Raw genomic sequence first — 22,514 nt, 5'->3', positions numbered from 1 at the left:
AATAAGCACCATCTGTTTTGGTCAGATAGCATACCTGCACCTTCATTTTTTTCTTGATGGATTTTACACCTATGTATTCTTTGAATGTTACTTATTCGGACACCAGAAGCAGATGAACATGATTGTGGCCAGTTAACCATAAATCTTTTACTGTATTTTCCTTAAAGCTTTCTCACTTTCCCCACATCTGTCTTCTCTCCATTCTCAGCTACTTGTTTATCCCCGCTCTTGTGCAGTAGATACTAATGCATGCTTATTTCCTTTCTCATACTTGTCATTTTCAGAACTCTCTTTTTATATATTTGAACAGTCCCTCTCTCTTATTTATTTTTGAAAACTAACCCCTTGTTTCTGAGAATATCATTTAAGTATTTAGAGTGCCTTTGTTTTCATTGCTCATTTAAGCTCTACTCCTTCAATCTTTCCTATTGTTCTACTTACCGCATGGTTTCTTTTTACACCTGACTTATTCTTTCAAACTGAAAAAGAAGTTGATTGGAAAATAAGTTGGAAAGTAAATGGGCATGGCTGTGACCTTATAGTACTATTGCTGTGACATAATGTTCCCATGTAAAAAATGAAAGCAGTCAATATACATTATGGACTGGTCTGGATGTTTTACAAATGATATGGGTCCTGTGGTGCATGATAATTGCCCTTAAAGTTTAAAAGCTGTGGGACTTAACATTATGGAGTCTTAAACTTGCAATCAGAACTTATAATAAACTTCAAAGTTTTTGGTGCTTTTGGAAAGGTAAAAATCTAATTTCATTGTTTAATTTTTTTACAACTTTTTATACTTCTGGGATCATAGCATCACATGAGTAGTGGAAGGCATTTCTTCTGTTAGTTGGTACAGGAACACCAAAAATTAAGGTTGTGACTTATTAATGAGGACTTCCTGTGGTACAGGGCTGGATTGCTTTAGCCTTCATTTGCCTACTGTGTGACTTTGAGCGAATCACTAGACTAGACAGTTCTTTGGGGCAAATTGGAATCTTGTCTAGGCTCATTGCTGGTCTCCTGAAGTACATGCCTAACAACTAGCTATGGACTGATACAACAGCCATATTGGAAATATCCTTCCCTGTACTGATCACCATTTTCTTTGTATTCCAAGCACCTCACTCGATTATTTCAAAATACAGAGTCTTAGTCATTTCAAGCAACATACTACTATTTAAAACATCTCACAAGCTGTAGATATACTCACATCATATCAACATACCAGTTCTGTTAAGCTCTGCACAAAGAGCTCTAAGGAAGACTCAGTATTGATTTTGGAGAATACAGATGTATTTGGCTTAGGTAGAAATAAATGATGAATTAGACATGACACTGCAAATATTTCTGTAAATACAAATACAGAAAATGTATATTTTAATATCTTATTGTTACCACTTGTTGCAGAGTCTGCCTCATGTAATCTAAAATTATTTCAGTTTTGGTGGTGAAACTTAATGCATAAACTTGCTCAAAATTATTTGTAAACCCAAGTTTAATGATCATAGATAAAAATTAATTGATGTGGGAAAGGAATAAAAACATTATTCACATGATGACTATTTGTCATCTTCCTTAGAGTTATTTATTTTCAAGTAATTAACTGAATAAAGGCACAAACATGCAGTCTGAAAAAAATGTTCTCAGATTAGTTATATACTTTCTGTGATGATTGAAAACTAATACTGATAACAGTTTAAATTCATTTGTTGTGCACTGTCTTCAAAAAGTCTATTAAAACATGCAATTCAATCTGAAAACTTTGTACATAGTATTTACCTCTAGTTTTATAATTATCCTCTTCAGCTGATTTTTCTTTATGGAACAGGAAAACCGATCTCCAAAAACAGGATTCTTTGTGTTCCTTACCACTTTTGTCTGCCATTCATGAAGGATGTAGCGAATGTTAGACTGTTGAGAGGGTGGTTCTAAAAGCAGCCTTACTCTTACAAATGGATCAGCACTTTGACTAAAATCTCGGCCAGGCAAGTCTGTAGCTTCTATTATTGTCAAAACAAGCTCTGTACATGCCTTATCATAAAGAAGTGAAAATCTTAGTTGGCCAATTGAGCTTTCTTCTTGTTCTGCTTTGGTGTCTACCTCCAGAATTTCAAAGCTCTCATTTTCACTGCTTGAAGGTGATGGGGAAAGGGTGCCTCTTACCATTTCAGATTCTTCTCCTTTTTTCTGATTTAAGAAAGAAAACATTAAATATCGTCTTGTTAATTATATTTTAATTACATTCAAATGCACTATATGTTTACAACAAGCATTCTACCTTAATTATTTGCATTCTGATTTTATTTAATTTTAAACTATTTTTCCAGATGAACATAAGTGAAGTTGCCCCCCCACAACTGAACCTCTCATTTTTCAACCCAGTTTGGTGTAGGTGACCCTCAGAGATGTGTATGATTCATTTACCATTATATGGATGTGGTGAAATGTAGATCAACATGTCCCCAAGGGACCTTTTCTGTGCTCAGCATGTTGAGAGACAGTGCCCAGAAAATATGCTTCCACAGTTTCTACTTACAGAACTGATGTTATATCTCCCTCTTTTGCCTCAGTTTCCTGATTGCCTCAAGCTAGAGTGTGTTCTCAAATAGGGAATATTCCTGGCATTAAGTAAAAGTCCCTCCCAGTTGTTCCCTTAATCATCCATTAAGGCCATCACCCAGTTTATGGGCCATTAAATAAAGGTCTCTTACACTATAATCTGCTGCAGTATTTATTTATTTTATATGTGATTACCAGATTGGTCTGACAGGGCAATCAGGTGGCTGTTTTCAGCAGAGACCTGGGGAGAAAAGCTCCACATACATGACAATCATAAAAAATACAAAAGCTCCTCATATATGATAAAAATACAAAAGTCAGAGATGAGTACAAATTAATATAGCAAAACAATAGTATATCATAGCATTGCACAATGAGAAGTTACAGAAGTATACAATATAGAGTGTACAGTAGTAAAACAGAAAATATAATGCATTTGAGTAAGAAAGTGCAGTAATATATACAGTTATATACATACATTTAAAAATACAGTTCGTTATGGTAGTTTTTTTTCTACGTTTGACCATTGAGTAGTGACAAAGGAAGATTTATCTGAATGGTGGTAGTAAGTCTACCCATGGTCAGTACAGGTACATTGCCAGATGAGATTGAGGTGGGCTTTTAACTGTGTTTTAAAGATGAGACTGCTGTTTTGCAATCTGATATCTGGTGGAAGAGAATTCCAGATTTTAGCAACTGTGTAGGAATAGAGGGATTCAGCGGCACTGTGTTTACACTTAGCTACTTCAAGAAGGGCTTTGTTTGTGGATCTTAGTTGGCAAGCAGAATTGTGAAAGTTGGGTAAGCCTGAGAGATCAGGAATCTTGTTTGGGTGGTACAGCAAGTAATGAGCCATGGTCAGTTGGTTATAGTTCAGTAAGTTGGCGAGTTTCAGCCAACCTAATTGTTTTAGTGAGTGACAGTGGTGGGAGCGGAAATTAAAGTTGGCTGCAAATGTAGCTATTTTATTATAGCACTTGGACAATTTGTGTAGATCTATCTTGTTAAGGTTTGTTAATACAGGGGATGCATAAAGCAATGTAGAGAGAAGGTGAGTTCTGGATATAGTAATTTTGGAGTTTTTGGTTAGATAGTTTTTGCAGCGGTATAGGGTTCCAAGTTTTTTATGGACTTTGAATATGGTTTGTGCTATATGTTTGTCAAACTTTAGGTTTTGGTCAAGTATTACACCAAGATGTTTATCTTGTGATACTGGAGATCTGGGTGTTATTGGCAGAACTGATAGAGAAAAGAGCAGAAGAATCAATAGTTTTGGTAGTTTGGAAAAGCATAAGTTGAGTCTTTTTGGGGTTAAGTATTAGTTGTGAGTTTTGTAACCAGTTTTTGATAATGGAGAAGGCCTCTTGGGTTTTAGTTTGAAGTGTTTGGAGTGTGGGGGCTGAGCAGATCAGTGTAGTATCATCTGTATATTGGACTATTGTATCTCGCTGGGTGGCGGTGTGGAGGGTGTTTTTAAAGATGTTAAATAGTAGAGGTCCCAGTATGGATCCTTGTGGTACACCTACTGTTCCTGGGAGAAGGGGGAGAGGGAATAATGCCACTTAACTGCTTGTTGGTGGTTGGATAGGTAATCTTGAAACCAAAGCAACGAGGGCTTGTTTAGGTTGTGTTCGACTAAGATCGTAAGTAGTTTGGTGTGCGATACTGTCGGCAGACAAGTTATCACCACTAGTTTTATGTAAGTGAAAAAAATCAAAATATGAGCATTAGTTTCTTAGGCTATACCCCCATTTATAATGTCTGGGAAAGGATGAGTAGATTCCAGTATATAACAATAACATGTTGTGGTTTATAACGCAATGAAGCTCTTTGGATATTCTCTATCTCTGTCCTCTAGTTAGTGCAACACACACTTTTCTTTCATACATTATGTTCATCTTTTATGGCTGAATAATATGTTCTAGTTATGACCTGCCAGCCATCACCTAAACATGTGACAAGGATGATATTTACAACCTGCTTAGTTCATAAATGCCTTCTTAGATTTTCTGTGCTCCAGTGCTCAGGGGAACAGCCTTAGAAACATTAATACATCTGGTTGTCTCAACAGTAGTTGTATCTCAGTTAGAAATATTGCACCTTTCATTTTTTCACCAGTGCTGAGATCCTTCCAACAGTCTAAATAGACAAGATGACAAATTTATTAACAATGAGTTAAGACACCAACTTTTTGCTGTTTAGAAAATGAGTATCTGTATAATTTCTTTGTAGCATAAATATAGATGTATATAACCTCTTAAAAGTCAAAACTGGGTGAATTTTGTTAATATCTGTTTACAAAGATGAACTGCATTGTAATAAACGTGTTAAGGTTTAGACTTCCTTTGACGCTACTTCTATGGAAAATTATTTTAAAATCATTTCTTTTTGCATTCTTATGCTTTGTTTTGGTACTTCTATATCTCTATAATACCTTGGAAACACTGAGCTTATTTTCCAAGAAACAGTTTCAGCTTTTATAATATGTGTGAGAATATGCATGTATTGTCCAGAGCTGTCCTCTAATTTGGTCCCTCCTCCTCAACTTTATGTTCAGGAATTAAAAAAATAAATCCAGTCAGCTCTGTTATTTCCTATCCACACATTTTCTTTAAGGGGCAGAAAGCTCTGTTTCTCAATCTGGTGCTCCTAATGTAAAGAGCAAGACAAAAAGTCTAGTCCATTCTTTTTTATCTACACTCCTGGGGAAGCAAAAAAAAAGTGATACTTAAATTGAAGTAATGCTTGTTACATTTGTAGCAAGCAGTTTGTTACTGTTTATATGCCACTGTGGTTCAGTGGTAGCATTGTCACCTCACAGCAAGAGGTTCTCCTGTTTGATTCCCGGATGGAGCGCCTTCTGTGTGGAGTCTGCATGCCCTCCCCGCGGTCACGTGGCATTCGAAAGACATGCGTGAATGGGCGTGCCTTTGCTGAAGGTTGGGCATTGGGCTGGCATCTTGGCACCATAAAAATCTACTGCTAATCATTAGCGGACCGGAGTTCCGCTATGGCGATCCATAAATGGGAAAAGCCGAAAAAGAAGACGTTTGTTACTGTTTATGCTGCACATATAACACTAAAAAGCTTCAGTTCAGACTGAGAAAAGCTCTTTAATTTTAAAGTTTAGTAAATTCCTTGCTACCACTGTAGCAAGTAGCTTATCTAATTTATGCACCCTACACAAAATGCACTAAAGCACTGCTTAAGTCCGCGTCTATATTACATAATAGAACTTTTTAAAATTTGACCATCATATGGTCGACACCATATGATCAAACTTTTAAAAGTTCAAAAATGTAATAAAAAAAAATAAACCAAAGAAAAAAACCTGCCTGAATGGTTTAAGGAGGGGGGCAAGCCTCCCTGCACTCCCCCCATATGGGGGGCTGCACCCCACACACTCCTGGTCTTCAAATATACCAACTCAGAGATCGCACCACAGTGCAGAAAAGGGAAATCTCTCCATTGAAATGTTCAGACTTTTAAAAGTTCGATCATATGGTGTCGACCGTATGACATTCAAACTTTAAAAAATTTGACAATGTGATATAGACCCTTAAGTTCAATACACAAAAAAAGCAGCATTAATGCATTCTAGCAATGCAATAAAGACCCAATCAGATCCCCTAACATGTTACACCTGGGGTTGCTGCCACCTTCACCCCACCCTAGCTATGCCTGTGTTCCTGTGTATGTGTGTGTGTGTGTGTGTGTGTGTGTGTGTGTGTGTGTGTGTGTGTGTGTGTGTGTGTGTGTGTGTGTGTGTGTATGTGTGTGTGTGTATGTGTATGTGTGTGTGTGCGTGTGTGTGTGTATGTGTATGTGTGCGTGTGTGCGTGTGTGTGTGTGTGTAAAACTGTATGTATTTATGCATGAATATGTGTGTGTGTGTGTGTGTGTGTGTGTGTGTGTGTGATTGTGTGTGCATGTGTGTATTTATGCACATGAATACATGTATGCATGTTCACATTTGTGAGTTTTTATTTTAATATTTTTGTGGCTCATTCAATCTGTGTGTGTAAAAAGATATCCAGAAAGTCCACCTTAACTAGGAGTGTGCACATGAGAACATGTGAGAGGGCAGCAAGTAAATATTATGAAACTATGAATAATTGTAGTTGTCTTTATTACTTTTATGATTAAATGGGTGCATATTTTTGCAATGACTCATGACTACATGCGTAGGTATATAAAGATTTACACAGTCTGTGACTTGATCATAAGGGCGAAGTCCAAGTGATTAAACAAACACAACCAGAGGTAAATCGTGATATGCCCACACGCAGGAGTAGATTAGTGCTACAATACAATGACAATATTAAAAAAATTGCTTACCTTTCTTAAATAATTCCATCATGTAAAAAGACATTAATGTTCTTCCACAGATTCTTCCTTAGAGCAGATTGTGAAGCATATACTGCATATGCATTCAGGTGATGATTGCACAGTGCATGTTTCTTGTGGACGTTAATTTAAAAAAAAGTAAGATATAAGGGGAAAAAGCTGAGCACTCAAAGAAACTTTAGTTAAGCACTTTTATTCTTCTTATCCACAAGAACATCTTATGAATGAAATTACTTAAGTTTAAAAGTTTCCCAGTGCTCAGCATTTTCTTGTTAGCATGTCAGCTCCTGATGCTTTTATAGCCTCCTATAATTATATATTGTTATAACAGAAGAGCATGCCGGGAGAGTGCTTTACTGCATGGACATTTGTTTGGCAGCTGGCACTTGTAGGGGCATAAAACAGAGAAAATAAGCATCTGCGATCTGTGAGTTCAGTAGCCATGCCAAAAATATCCCTGCAGCATGTTACCAATGCTGGCTATACAACAAACATGCTGATTAGGCTGTCCACTCAACATGCATGTGTTTGAATAAAAAAGAAAAACCTTTACTGTGTAATTTTTCATTTTCTTACTTCTACTTATGACTTTGGCCTGATAACATTTAAGTTATTGTTTTCACTTGTTATATATATGTAGTGCATGGGGCACTGTGATTATGCTCTGATACTGGGAAAAAGAGAAACTTGTTAGGTGCTTCTATAGTTTGAAAATGGATGGTAACAGCACTGAGGGATACTTAGGCTTGTTAAGCAACCCTAAGCCTGTTACAATCGGGTCTCATGCAAGGGACAGTGCTGGCCAGCAAAGAACAGAGATGGAGGGCAAAATAGCCTTTAAAAGATGTGAGAACTTCACTCTGCCACACACATAAACAAAATGTGGGTCAGAACCAAATAGTTAACAGCTGTTTTACTTTCTGCCATAAGGGCTCATTTCTGCCGGCACAACCCTTCAACTGTCCCTGATTTTGCAGAACTTCTCTGATTTTGTCTCATATTTTGCTCTGTCCCTTAAAATCTATGATTTTCTGGTAAATCACAAAGGATTACAGTCAGTCAATAATACTTCTCATTAGAGTTTCATAATTGTTACTGTTCAGAAAATCCATGTTGATATAAAACCTGTTGTTCTATTAACTTTTTAAGTACATTAGAGCAATGTTTATAAACTGCCATTTATTCAGATCCCTCCTCCCCATTATTTTTACATTTATTCTGCATTCTTCAGCAAAGAAGTGGACAGGCATATTGCTGTCGGTTTGACAAGTAAGTCAAAGCCAGTAATCACTTCAAATGTCTTTACTTTCTCACTTTTTTCTGCAACTTGTAGTACATGGCACAGACAAAGCGTCATGCACTACAAAGAATTATGACCGTGTTTGCCCTCAAGGTTAATTTCTTGCCCTCCATGTCTAGAACATGTAATAAATGGGTTGTGAGCAGAGACCCAATCATAATCCTCTGTATTATAGTAGTGCTAATTAATAGTGCACTATTATTTAGGTAGTCCTAATATCATACTGTTTGTGTCAACTGTGACTTGCTCCTTCTTATCTTAAGTTTAGTGTAGGTACGTGAAATTATGAAATCATCCTTGGAGGGGGTATTCTGCTGAAAGTAGTCTCAACCCAACCAAATCTGCGATGTCAGAAGAGTTTTCATAAAAAATCCCTTATTCCTTCATGACTTACCAAATTAAATGTTTCTATTAAATCACATACAACAACCTTACTTTTTTTCTCTTTAAATATCATCTATTACTTATTTTATAATTACTAACATTTCCTTCAGTTGTTTCCCCCTTACTTCATATGGCCTTTACCTATATTTCTTCCAAGATAATCCCCCCTCTTTTTTGTATTATCTTCATAAGATTTCAATAATCAGCATGTCTCAGTGTTACTGGCCTCCAATTCTTAATATCGTTTTTGTCATCTTCTATCCCTTCTTCTAACTACTCATTTACTATTTCTGCAAATACTTATTTTCCCTTCCACTCATCCCCTTATAATATGCATAAATGACCTCATGCAAACCTGCTGTTAAATCCTCCTTCGCTTATTGTATAACCTCTTCCAATTTTCAGTTCAAGCCTTTCTTCTAACTTTGTTCTGCTTTATCTAAAACTTTCTTTACTTTTCACCTTTCTCTTTCAGTATCTTCCTACTAATGCATTATCTTTACAAACTATTCTACTATCTCCATAACGTCTTCTTGCTTAGATTTTACTACCCTCATCTATCATTCCATCCATTTCCTTACCTTCTTTTGATTTCTTTTTTTTTAAAAATGGGGAAACATTTTCTTTCTGCCCTTTTAAGAAGCACTTCTGTCTGCACAGCATTGCCTTAATGTTTTCTTTTTTTATCATACTGTTTATTTCTTATAGGATCATAGGAGGGTACTAGGCTAATGGCCTTGAGGTCCTTATAAGCCAAGCGAGGAGTTTATCTCCCAAACAAGAAACCTCAGTCAGCACCTGTCACCCCTGTCAATGAAGGATACAGGTGGAACCCCTGGGACAAATTTGTGGCTTCCCATCCACTCATCAAGGTTGATCTTGAAGAGGGTCAGCAAGGTACTCTGTTTGATATGTATTGGAAGTCTATTCCAGGGATGGGGCAGCCTCTGTGAGACAGAGCGGTCTCTCCAGCAGGCTTTGTTGATGTTGCATATTAGATTTAGGCCTTTCAAGTGGGTAATGCATGAGGAGTTAGACTTATGGATATAGAGCTTCTAGAAGGGCAGGGTCTGAAATTGCCTTGTAGGCAAGACACAGATCATCTCTGAGCAATCTGTACAATACCAAGTAGAGTGATAGTGATTTGAGCTTGTCTGCATAGGACAGATGTTGGAGGACAGGGATTCTCTTTATGAGGTAGTTCTGTGGCCTTTCCAGTTGGTGCATGTGTTTGGAGAGGTACATACCAAACAGGGCATTATACTCAATTATAGGCCTAAGGAGGAAGGAGTACACAGAGGTAATAACCTCCTTTTTTTCTGGATGCAATCCCTTTATTTATGAGATGAACCAAGTAAAAGGCTTTTCTGACCACTGCCACCACATTATGGTCAAATGTAAGATTGTTGTCAACCTGAGTACCCAGATCTCTCACCACAGGTTGTGTGCTTAGAGGGTTGCCATTGATGTGGTAATCAGTAGGGGCCATGTTTTTGCTGAATGGTATGATAATACAGTTTTTTCCATTTAACTTAAGGCCATGACTTTGACACCAGTCATTTGTTGCTGTGAGACCCTCTTGCAGTATGTTAACATCATTTGGGGAGACAATGACAGCACCCAACTTACAGTCATCTGCAATCTTGGTCAGCCACAGGCCTTTTGTCTCTGCCTGGACCTCTGAGAAGTAGATGCCAAACAGTAGGGATCCCTGGACAGATCCCTGGGGAGCACCACTAGTGACAGGTCTGCTGTTGGAGGTGGAGACACCTATTTTGACCTTGTGGGTTCTATCGATGAGCCAATTGGACACCCATCTGATGAGATTTACGCCAAGTTGTATTAGGTTTTCATTGATGCCTGAGTGGGAGATTGTGTCAAAGGTCCAAACATTTTCTTTACTTTTCGCCTTCCCTTTTCAATATCTTCCTTCTAATGCATTATCTCTACAAATTGTTCTTCTTTCTCTTATCCTATTACTTCCTCCTTCCATTCCTTTTGCATAATCTTTAGCTATATTTTTATACTCTACTTCACTACTTTTTTCACCCTTCTTTCTACTTCCTCAAACATCTTTATGTTTCTCTTTAAACACTACCCATCAATGTGCTCAACTGTCATAATATAATCTCATTATCATATGCTCTTGCCATAGTCTACTACATTCTTCCTTCATTTCTTTCTTTTTGCTTACATTCCCTATTAACCATTTTATTTATTTTCCGTCTACTATTTTTTATTATTACCCAACTCTGTTCCTTTATCACCTGAAAAATCCTCTACTTTTCTGGAAACAAAAATGTCCCCTTTTCTTTTACACTCCACCAGATCTGAAATCCAATAATGAATCCTACTCCCTCAATTTCAATTCAGATGACCTCTTATATCAACAGTCTCAAATAAAAATTCTACCATTATTCAAACACTACGCAACAAATTATATGGGTTTATTACACACTTCTCAAGAAATGAACACCACTATATAACAATAAAAAGGCAGAATGGCTCCCAATTAAACAAACAGCAGACCTACCCCTAGGATCACAACTATTCAAACTCCTAAATGGACATATTATACCTCTTTTAACATCAAAATTAATAAGCCAAACTCCCACACAACCAAAATATTTGAATTACTCAGGCATTAAAACAAAAATCATATACCCCATGTTACATATCTCTATGCATGCCCTCTTAGTTCTTGGACCTAAATGGTGGGAGTCGCTCCAACCTGAAATTAAAGACTCATCATCTTTTTCAAAGTTCTGTTCTATGCTAAAATCACATTTAGTTAATCAAGCAAAATGTACCTGTTACACCTTATATCATATTATTTATGTGTACACTAACCCTTATCCACTCTAACTCAACCAATAAGATCCTTAGATTCTTTTCAAATTTCTAATTTAGTCTACTCTAATTTCTCAAATATTTTGAAACTTTCTTTTGCATATTTTAAATTATACATTGAATTTGCTATGCATCCAAAGCATTAGTTTACCTTTATACTGTTTTATTATCACTAATGTGTCATTGTACTCTATTTTGTACGCCTTGTCAGTTTTTGACCCTCAGCTGAGTCTGAAATTGGTCAGAATTTATCTGCGATCTGTCTTAGTAAACAAATTCATATAAATTCAAATAAATAAACAAATGTATTCCTTCTACCCCACTTGCCACTTCCTTTATATGATATGAATAAATGATACTTTTGTACATCTAGTCTCTACTTTTTTCCCACATTCAGGTTTCCATATCATATCTCTTCATTTATTACCTTTACAGAGTATGTTATTTTTCCTTTTTATTTGCTTACCCTACAATTGAAATGCTCAGATATTATTACTGAGATGTTTACTATTACATATTTTTTAAATTTCTGAATACATTTTTTCTTTCTGACATATTTATATACAAATATATCACTATCACCCTCAAACAATTTCCCCTTTTTCTCAGGTCACATATCATCAGACTTCCTGATATTATAATTGCTATACCCAATATTTTACTTAATTTTCTCTTAGTCACACCCGTAACCATAAACATGTTTCATATCCTAATAACCATGTAATCTTTTCCCTATACTGCTTTATTTTTCATTTTTTTCTTTTTTAATACATCTTACATGAAGCAAACATATTTTTCTTCTTGCAACGTTCAGCAACCAATAAACCTCTCACCTCATTTTGTATACTAGTGACATTTAATCCTAGAATTCCTATTTCATCCCTTTCCCGTTCACATCCTTTTTCCCTTCTGTTCTCATTTTTATCTTTCTCACACTCCGTCAATACATTTATTTTCTTTCTGTTCTTGTAATTCTCCTGTTTCATGCAAACCATCCTCCTACTCTTGCCAACCCATCATAATTATGTTGCATTTGCATCTGAATCTTTTCTACCAGTAACCCTTCAGCTTGACCTTTTATTTCATTATGGGTCATATTGCTTTCACTTTCTTCCTCACATACATCAGCTGTTTTACTTTCTTCCTGAATATTACTTCTACATACTGTATGTTTTTTTTATTTCACTTTTTTCTTCATGTATCCACACCACTTATGCTGTGCTGATGAGACCACTAAAAGGCTGTAGCATGCATGTCTATAGTTAATGGATTTGGGCTTTATTGGCCTGAATGTATCTATAAAGACTTTAAAAGTGAAAATTAAAAAAAAAAAAAGAAACCATGAGTATTCGGAAGCCATGTAATTGATAGGTTGGGGATGGCATAATGCTTAAGGTGTTTACCTCACAAACACAGGTACAGGGTATTATTTTCATATCTAAAAGGGAAATTGGCTAGGCTTAAATTGTCCCACAAGGACAGCTAGCTTAGTACATACCTATAAACCTCTTTCCAGCTCTAGAAATTCAAACCAGAAATGACAAGATTCACTGTGTTTCCTACAAAATGGCTGACGATTTCTATCACTGTGGCCCTTCTCCCTACATTGCCCACATCTTCCTTTTGCAAATTCCAAAAACAAATATTTTTCATCCCTACAAAAAAGCAAACTTTCAGTTGGCCCCAATACCTAACAGTTGTTTTTTTCCTATTCACTATTATAATATTTGAAATATGTTGTAATTTCCCATCATGCACATCCACTGTAACCTACATTTCCCATCCCCCTGTCTTCACATTTCTGTTTTCATACATTTTCTTCATGTCATGTGCTTTACTTCCATGATGATACATCATTTCTTTTTTCTACATCTTTATGATTATTTTCTTTTTGGGGGGGGGTGTTGTCATTTATGGTGTGAAATTTATTGTAAATGACATGATAAAGAATATGATTAAACACAAGTATAACCCACAAGTCTTATACAATAATAGCATTTGCAGCTACAAACATATTTTACAATGGAAAATAGTTTATGTTCACAAATGAGAATAACCATTAGTTGATCAACCATGCAAGTTCACTGTAAATTGAGCATTACCCAAGGGAAAATATCTGACCAAAAAAGGACAGAAATATCTGCTAAACTACTAAAAATACAATTCTACAGGTGCCATATTCTTTACAGCTCTGAGAAGAGAAGCAACACTCAAGCAATAACATGTCTTAAAACAAAATGTCACCCTCCCACACACACTAGTACTTCTAGTCACAGAAATACAATGTCTCCTCTATGATTCCCTAAGTTGCATGTCCTTAGTGACCTAAGATGCCAAGGACAACTGCTTGAGCAATCAATCCCATGGGAAAAAAATTAAATGTAAGCATTTTTTGCAGTGAGGCAAACCCCCATTCTATATGTGAGCAGTGAGCTCCCCCAACACCCCCTAAACTTATACATACCAACACCACTGTAACATGAAACATGGAGACATCTCCCCAACATCCCCTAAACTTATACATACCAACACCACTGTAACATGAAACATGGAGACATCTCCCCAACATCCCCTAAACTTATACATACCAACACCACTGTAACATGAAACATGGAGACATCTCCCCAACATCCCCTAAACTTATACATACCAACACCACTGTAACATGAAACATGGAGACATCTCCCCAACACCCCTAAACTTATACATACCAACACCACTATAACATGGAACATGGAGACATCTCCCCAACACCCCTAAACTTATACATACCAACACCACTGTAACATGAAACATGGAGACATCTCCCCAACATCCCCTAAACTTATACATACCAACACCACTGTAACATGAAACATGGAGACATCTCCCCAACACCCCTAAACTTATACATACCAACACCACTGTAACATGGAACATGGAGACATCTCCCCAACACCCCTAAACTTATACATACCAACACCACTGTAACATGAAACATGGAGACATCTCCCCAACACCCCTAAACTTATACATACCAACACCACTGTAACATGGAACATGGAGACATCTCCCCAACATCCCCTAAACTTATACATACCAACACCACTGTAACATGAAACATGGAGACATCTCCCCAACACCCCTAAACTTATACATACCAACACCACTGTAACATGGAACATGGAGACATCTCCCCAACACCCCTAAACTTATACATACCAACACCACTGTAACATGAAACATGGAGACATCTCCCCAACATCCCCTAAACTTATACATACCAACACCACTGTAACATGGAACATGGAGACATCTCCCCAACACCCCTAAACTTATACATACCAACACTACTGTAACATGGAACATGGAGACATCTCCCCAACACCCCCTAAACTTATACATACCAACACCACTGTAACATGAAAAATGGAGACATCTCCCCAACACCCCCTAAACTTATACATACCAACACCACTGTAACATGGAAAATGGAGACATCTCCCCAACACCCCCTAAACTTATACATACCAACACCACTGTAACATAGAAAATGGAGACATCTCCCCAACACCCGCTAAACTTATACATACCAACATCACTGTAACATGGAAAATGGAGACATCTCCCCAACACCCGCTAAACTTATACATACCAACACCACTGTAACATGGAAAATGGAGACATCTCCCCAACACCCCCTAAACTTATACATACCAACACCACTGTAACATGAAAAATGGAGACATCTCCCCAACACCCCCTAAACTTATACATACCAACACCACTGTAACATGGAAAATGGAGACATCTCCCCAACACCCCCTAAACTTATACATACCAACACCACTGTAACATGGAAAATGGAGACATCTCCCCAACACCCCCTAAACTTATACATACCAACACCACTGTAACATGGAAAATGGAGACATCTCCCCAACACCCCCTAAACTTATAAATACCAACACCACTGTAACATGGAAAATGGAGACATCTCCCCAACACCCCCTAAACTTATACATACCAACACCACTGTAACATGGAAAATGGAGACATCTACCCAACACCCCCTAAACTTATACATACCAACACCACTGTAACATGAAAAATGGAGACATCTCCCAAAATGAAGGAATCAATGCTGGTGTAAAGTTAGAAACTGCACTCGCCATGACTTCCTCATGAAAACAGTGAATGGGAAGTTAAACTTCTCTGAGCTGGGCTCGTTGAGTTGGTTCCTTGGGAAATTGTAAATCAAGGGTCAGTAGAGTAGCCAAAAGTAATTTTATATAAAATTAAAAGCAAATCTGAAAAAAAAACCTACTCACTGGATGTGTAAAAAGTGAGAAAGAATCCTAGAGTAATCAGCTGGATGCATGCACCTTTGTGACTTCCTAAACAATGTGAGACAGGTGTATTAAATCATTGTGCTGTGCAAACATTGACACATACAAGCCATTCGCATGCAATGTATATCTGCCCAGATATGAAAAGTGACAGAACAGAAAGAAGCTCCTTGGCCCAATGGCATTATCTAAAATGCCATTATTTACAAAAAGCGACAAAATTTCACGTTTAAGTAATGTCATTGTATACTAGCAAAAACTTGTGTATGTTTGAGAATAATACAGGTTTATCAATAAGTGTCTTTGTTTGATCAATTAGGCTTTATCTTCAATATCAAATCATACCAGCATTGGATAACCCTGTATTAAGTACATCTGAACAGGAACTTGTTGTTGTGTCTTTCGGCTTTTCCCGGTTAGGGGTCGCCACAGCAGAACTCCAGTCCGCTAATTGATTGGCAGTAGATTTTTACGTGCCGAGTTGCCAGCCCTGACGCACAACCTTCAATGAAGGTATGCCCATTGATGCAATGTCTCCACACAGAAGAAGCTCTAGCTGAGAATCGAACAGGAGAACGTTTTACTGTGAGGCGACAACGCTAGTTTAAATATTCACTGCTGACTACGGTCACTTACAAATATGTATATTTAGTTTAAGCACATTTACTGGTTTCATTTTATTTTTTGCAGTTACCTTTTGAGTTATTTTACCAATCCTTAGTTCTACACCTCTACAGTGGAATGTTATAACTGTTTGACTTGCAAGTGGGATTGGTGTTATGTTCTGTACTAGAAACTAATGGGTAGTGCTTCAGTACAGTATAATTAATTCTCTAACATTTCCAAGGCCTCTCTTTTCATACGCGCCCCTTGTTTTGCTCCTGGACAACTCAGATAATGAGCATGAATTTGCCAAGCTCTCATTCCAAGTTACAGAAAAAAGTGATTGCATTAGATGACATGCATGTCTGATACTTACCTCAGGCTCTTTCTCTAGTTTGACAGCTGTAGAATAACTCAAGCTTTGTTTTTCCTTCACAGTGCTTCCATCTTTGTAGTCGCCATTATCAGCATTTCCTAGTTTGGTGTGTCCTGCCAAAAAGAGAAAATATTTTATTTATTTGTTTCTCTATTTATGGGTAAACCATTGCATGACAAAATTATTTTCTTATTCTTCAGCAGACATTTTCTCATGACAGCAGGGTGATAGCTCCATTAAGTTGACCAGCATGGTATATTTTTCTAAAGCAATACAATCAAACACATTACAAAATTAATAATGATGGCACATATGAGTTCAATACAGTTCTCACTCATTGCCCTGAATGTACTCTAGTATAACTTCAGCAATTTGTGGGCTTTGTGAGCACATTTATTTATGTATCTGTTTGCTTGTTTGTTTGTTTGAATTATCCAGGGTAAAGTACTAGTTCAGATTATTTATTTTCAGGCCACAGAATACTGACTAATGGAATCCCATTAATTACCATATTTTTTTTTCTTTTATAGCTTGCATTCCAGTATATTACACTGTACTGCACTTTCTTACCAAATTAGAAGTCTGATGTTAAAATCTCATTAGGAATTACATGATACTCGACATTTTGCAGAACTGAAACAGAAGTACTACTGATGAGCTTCTCTTGAAAAATGTCATGATATGAATATATCAACACATTTCTTTTGATAAAAACAAATGGAAAATGGTCACTATTGACTTAGAATGAAAAGCAAACATTAAAATACAACAAAACTTCATACATAAATAATTAAAATCCATGATGATAAATAATTCATCCTAATGATTACAGCAAAACACAATGGCAAACTTCATCATTTAACAGTCATAGCAGGATAAAGTTATGAGACATGTGAAGTTGTAGTGGTCTGTGACAGCAAAGTAGAAATATCAAATTAAATAGTAGAACTTCTGAAACAGTAGAAGGAGTCAGCTGACATTGCTGCCTAAGAAACACTCTAGTCAGATTCCCATTTAACAGCAATGCTATTTGTACTTTTGTTTTGCTTTGGGTATAATTTACGGGATTCATGGCATTTTTCCATAGAATAAGACGCACCACCAAGTAAGGTTTCTTTCAAAGAAACATTACTCATGGTGCTTGTCGCAGTGACCTTGATAGTGAACTGAAGGAAATCTGATAGTAAAATCTGTTGAAATAATAGCCACAATTTAATAGAGAAGTATCATAACTGTGTAACTTCTTTTTATTTATTGACATTTGATTTTGATTTGATTTTCCTTCAATGAATAATCATAACTAATAAGCATCAACTATAAAATTGAAAAGGAATAAGGGATTTTATACATTCAGACACTTTGCAAATACTTTTATCATGTTTGGTACACAGAAAACACCTCTAGATTCATCAGTAGAATATATGTTGCCTCAAAGACCTAGGGAGTTAATACAATCCTTCTAACAAACCATTTCCGTACATTGTTTTTTCTTGTATCTGTTTTCTCAGTTTTACTTAAAATGTTTCAGTCACACAATTGTATATGTTTTCATACTTGTATTATGGTATATCCTTTAGAAAACAGTAAAAAAATAATGAGCATCAGAAATGAATTGCTATACATGAGATGCATGCTACACATGGTGAGATAAGCTCATTACCTCTTCATAACAGCTTACAAAAGGCAGTCAGAAGTTTCTTTATAGCGTCAGCATTTAACTCATATAAGTGTATACATGCATACATATATTTTAACACATTAAACGGAATTAGCTCAAAATTCTGCAAAAAAATGTGTTCTAGGCTACATCAGCACACATCATTTTATTTCCTTTGTTTCAAAATGAATGAAAATGCACTTCATTTAAAAAAGATAAAAATGCAGTTTGAAAACAACACAGTCATAAGGAATTAAACAAACATTTTGTTTAATCCTTACCCAAACAGATAAAATTGTTGTCAAATCAAGCAGTACTTTGAGCAGTTAATCCACAAGTGTATTTGAGTTGTTAGCATCCCCCTCTTCTCTGCATTATAACAACACCTTACAGTCTTTTAGTGTGTTTGCAGTACTCACTCCCAGGGGGTATGCCTCAGTGTTTTCACACAGAAGGGAACCTAATCCTCTACTTTGAGACACTCAGCCTTAAGCACTCTCTATGTCCCTTCTCAATTTTGTCTTCTCCTATACAAAAAACCTCATGGAAACTCCAGGTAATGCTCTCTAGATCTAGAGGATGAGAAATCTCAATGGGGCAGTGGCCCTGTTATATACAGAACTTATAGAATATGTTGAACATCAGTTGCTGAACTTGCTGTGGAGATGGTTTTCCTGCCTATTTCAGGCTCACTGTCATATCCTTCTGCAGTCAGTAGGGTGCTTTCATTTCAGTTACTATACTTCATGACCACTTTTCAGTGCAGACTCACCAGTTCCAGTCCTACAGGTTGAGCTGTAAGCCTGAGACAGCCCATCCCCATTTAAGTGACTGGGATCAGGATTGTTTATGTTAAAGTGTTGGAGGTCAAAATCTACCTAAGTACTTTTAGTTTGCAATATTTTTGGTGGTAGAGAAACTATAAAGGATTATCGGTTACAAAAACAAAGTCCCTACTTACAATTATATTAGAGAGATAAAGGACCATTTCATGCTAAGGCATTCCCCCTCAATAGCTGAATAACATATTTTGTTATTACTATGCATTCTTGTCTATAACTTGAAACAAAACTGCACACGTGCCTTCCTTAGAGGCATCTGTGAGCACTAAGAATAATTTGGAAACTTCTGGAGATATTAGTGCTGATTCTGAATACAGCTTGTCTTTGAATTTTCTAAATGTTTTTTTTTTGCAAGGAATATCCAAAGACAGCAAAATTAGAAATAATTTCATAATAATAGCAAGCCAGGCTGACAGAAAGCCTTAACTTGTTTTTTAATAGTTGGTGTGGGCCAGTTTTGTACTATTTCATCATACATTCATACATATATACATACAAATATTTCAAGGACAGCCATTAATGTCCTTCTAGACTGCCAATATACAAACCACTTGTTCCCATAATAAGTGTCCAGGCTGTTTTTAAAAATATGTAAGCTAAGACTTACTTTAATGTAGTTTGGTAGTCTGTTGCATGTGATTTCACCATCTTTCAACCTATTACATAACTCAAAGAGTGGGCTTCTGTTATGCCCAACTTACATTTAGCTGGGTTAGTAGTTAACCCAACTTGCTGCAGTGAACCTAAGACAGCTTGAACTTTAGGGAGATGGTTTTCTCTGACCTCAGAAATGCTGCCATCATCCTGTCTGGCCGCTGCATATTAGTTTGGATCTTTGAATTTTTCCATCAGTCTCTGAAATCTTACTGGTGTTCTGTGAAGATCAAAAGGCAAGAGTCCATTGTGAAATAGTCCATCTGGTGAAGAAAATGTTATTTTTTCCTTAGTTTTTGGGATTAGAGGAATTTTCCAAAAAACTTTGCTTAGGTCCAAAGTTGTCCAAAACCTAACCTTGCCCAGTTTTTAAATCAGTTTCCCTACTCAGGCCATGGAATATGAATCAATTTTAAATAAGCTATTTCAGTTTTGGAAGTTATGGCAAAAATTCACAACCTAGCAAGATGCTGAATGGGAAATCAGTACAATGGGGTTATTCCTTTTACTTTCAGCTTCTACTATGACTCCAGGTTTGAGCATTTCTGTACCTTTCCCTTAACTCTTTATTATTGTGGGTGAGGTATTCAATTTGTTTCAAATTTACTTTCACACTAGTCATGGCTTCTATATTGTGTTTCTGTATAACTGTGAATATATATTTTTATTCCTAAGTGCAAAATCATTTACTTCTTTTTTCTGGGACATTGACAATGCCTCATCTACCTTGACTGTAGGGCATGCTGTAGGAACATAACTTCTGCAAACTCGCTTACTACAGAAACTTGATATTCTGTCCAAGGTTTCAGAACATTTATGTAGCATAATTGTTCTGGTTTCCTTTTACCTGGTTATCTCATCTTACAATTTACATTTTCTATGATTTTAAAAGGATTTGCTAATTTTTAACACTGGTTACTAACTCAAGTACTTTATACAAAGGCATTCCCTTAAATGCACTTTTTTGTGTCTCCTTTGTTCTTTCTATATGTTCTTTTACTATAGGAATTAAAATTCTGTATCTGTCCTTTTTGTCTGAAAAATACACTGCCATGCTTTTTAAAGTAGGTGTTTTCCTCCTTCTAGGTTTCTTCTGCTATGTCTAACAAGCCTTGCAGATGTCTGCTATACAGCAATTCAAAGGGTGTGAATCCATTTGAGATTTGGGATACTTATCTTACATCACAAAGAAGATAGGGGGGGTCTGGTCCCATTTTGTCCCATGCAGTTCGATTGTCTTTTGTAATATAGACTTTAATGGTTTAATGTTTGTTAAAGTCTTAACTAGCCCATCTGTTTGAGAGTACTGCACACAAATGGAGTGTCTTTGTCATTAAGAAATTCTTTATGAATCCCTAACCTAGGAAAAGTAACACAAGTTCTGCAAGGTCTTGGAACTAATAGCTGATTGGGCATCTGTCCTTTGTCTTAGGATGCCATGTGGAGCAAGTAGTTTCTTAGGTTAAACTATTGGTATGAAGTGGAATTTTTCTGTTTCCATGTTACCGACGTTAAACTATGGGTATGAAGTAGAATTTTTCTATTTCCTTGTTACCCAGACTTCTCTTACTATATTGTCTCTAGCTCAATTTAGTATACTTGGCTGGGCCTTCCTGTAACTGACACAGCTTACCTGGAAGTCAGCCAAGTCAACACAGCAGTTAGTGTTTTGATGTGAAGTGGGGTCTTTGGCCTATTTTCTTATAAATGCAGGCATAGTTTTCCCCTTCATTTAGTTCGTCCTCTGTAAGTAGTAATCCATAAAAACATTTTTTCCACAAGGTATGGTGGCAGTTTCTCTTTCTCTACTTTAATAGTTGTATTACTTTCTTTACTGTTAGAGCTCTTCTTCCAACTAGCAATCTGCTTTGCCGTAACTGGAACGAGTTTAAGACACCGTTAAAGGTCCCCTTTCCCTTTTTCCTTAGTATGAGACTCACCCATCTCTTCCCCATTCTCTATACCCACTTCTTGTCATCATTATGAATACAATCAGCCCCCTTTTACCCATTTTCTACATGGAGTAGGGGGTGTTGCATTAGTTGTTGCAATCTCTTTCAATGCAATTTCACTCTCCTATCTCCTTCAAAAGTCATACCCTGCTGTTATGGGTATTCTCTCACACAATCCATCTGTCTGTTTGTTGGATGTCCTACTTTCCTCCTGCCTTCTTCCATTCTCTCCCAAATCTTCTTCAGCAGATCATCTTCTGCTTTTCTGCACATCTGCCTGAATTGCTGTAATCTGTTCTTGCAGATCTCTGCAACTGCAGTTGCTTTGGCTTCTAATACAATGTCCTCATTTTTTCATCTGTCCTACAATGAGTATTTTTCCACTCATCTCAGTCATTTCATCTTTAGCACTTCTGTCATCCTCAGCTGATCTTACTTCACTGCCCAGGTTCCTGTACCACAGAGTAGTACTGGAGAAACCACTGTTTTGTACACCTTACTTTTCAACTTTTTTGGCATTTTTCTGTTACATACTGTCCCTGACACTATGTTCCAGTTGGCTGCAATCCCTTTGATTCTAGCTCTAACCTTCTCATTAAGATTTCCCCTTTCCTCAACCACCCATCCCAGACACTTAAATTGGTCAACCTGTTCCACTA

At 36.7% G+C, this 22,514-nt stretch overlaps 1 protein-coding gene across 2 annotated transcripts in view; it reads right to left on the bottom strand.

The window, feature by feature from the left end:
• The window catches only part of LOC122791846 (synaptotagmin-A-like), a 511,438-nt gene that overhangs the window by 79,472 nt on the left and 409,452 nt on the right, over positions 1-22,514 (bottom strand). For both annotated transcript variants that reach the window (XM_044059816.1, XM_044059817.1), the window contains 2 exons: positions 16,751-16,863; positions 1,783-2,190 (listed from right to left, as the gene is read on the bottom strand). In XM_044059816.1, coding sequence (XP_043915751.1) covers positions 1,783-2,190; positions 16,751-16,863 — 521 coding nt within the window. The remainder of the gene's footprint in view (positions 1-1,782; positions 2,191-16,750; positions 16,864-22,514) is intronic.

This window comes from Protopterus annectens, chromosome 17.part0, assembly GCF_019279795.1.
Source record: "Protopterus annectens isolate FY-2018-M chromosome 17.part0, PAN1.0, whole genome shotgun sequence".
NCBI lineage: Eukaryota > Metazoa > Chordata > Ceratodontiformes > Protopteridae > Protopterus > Protopterus annectens.
Note: the sequence above shows the minus strand (reverse complement) of the source record. Positions and strands in the feature narration are given on the sequence as shown.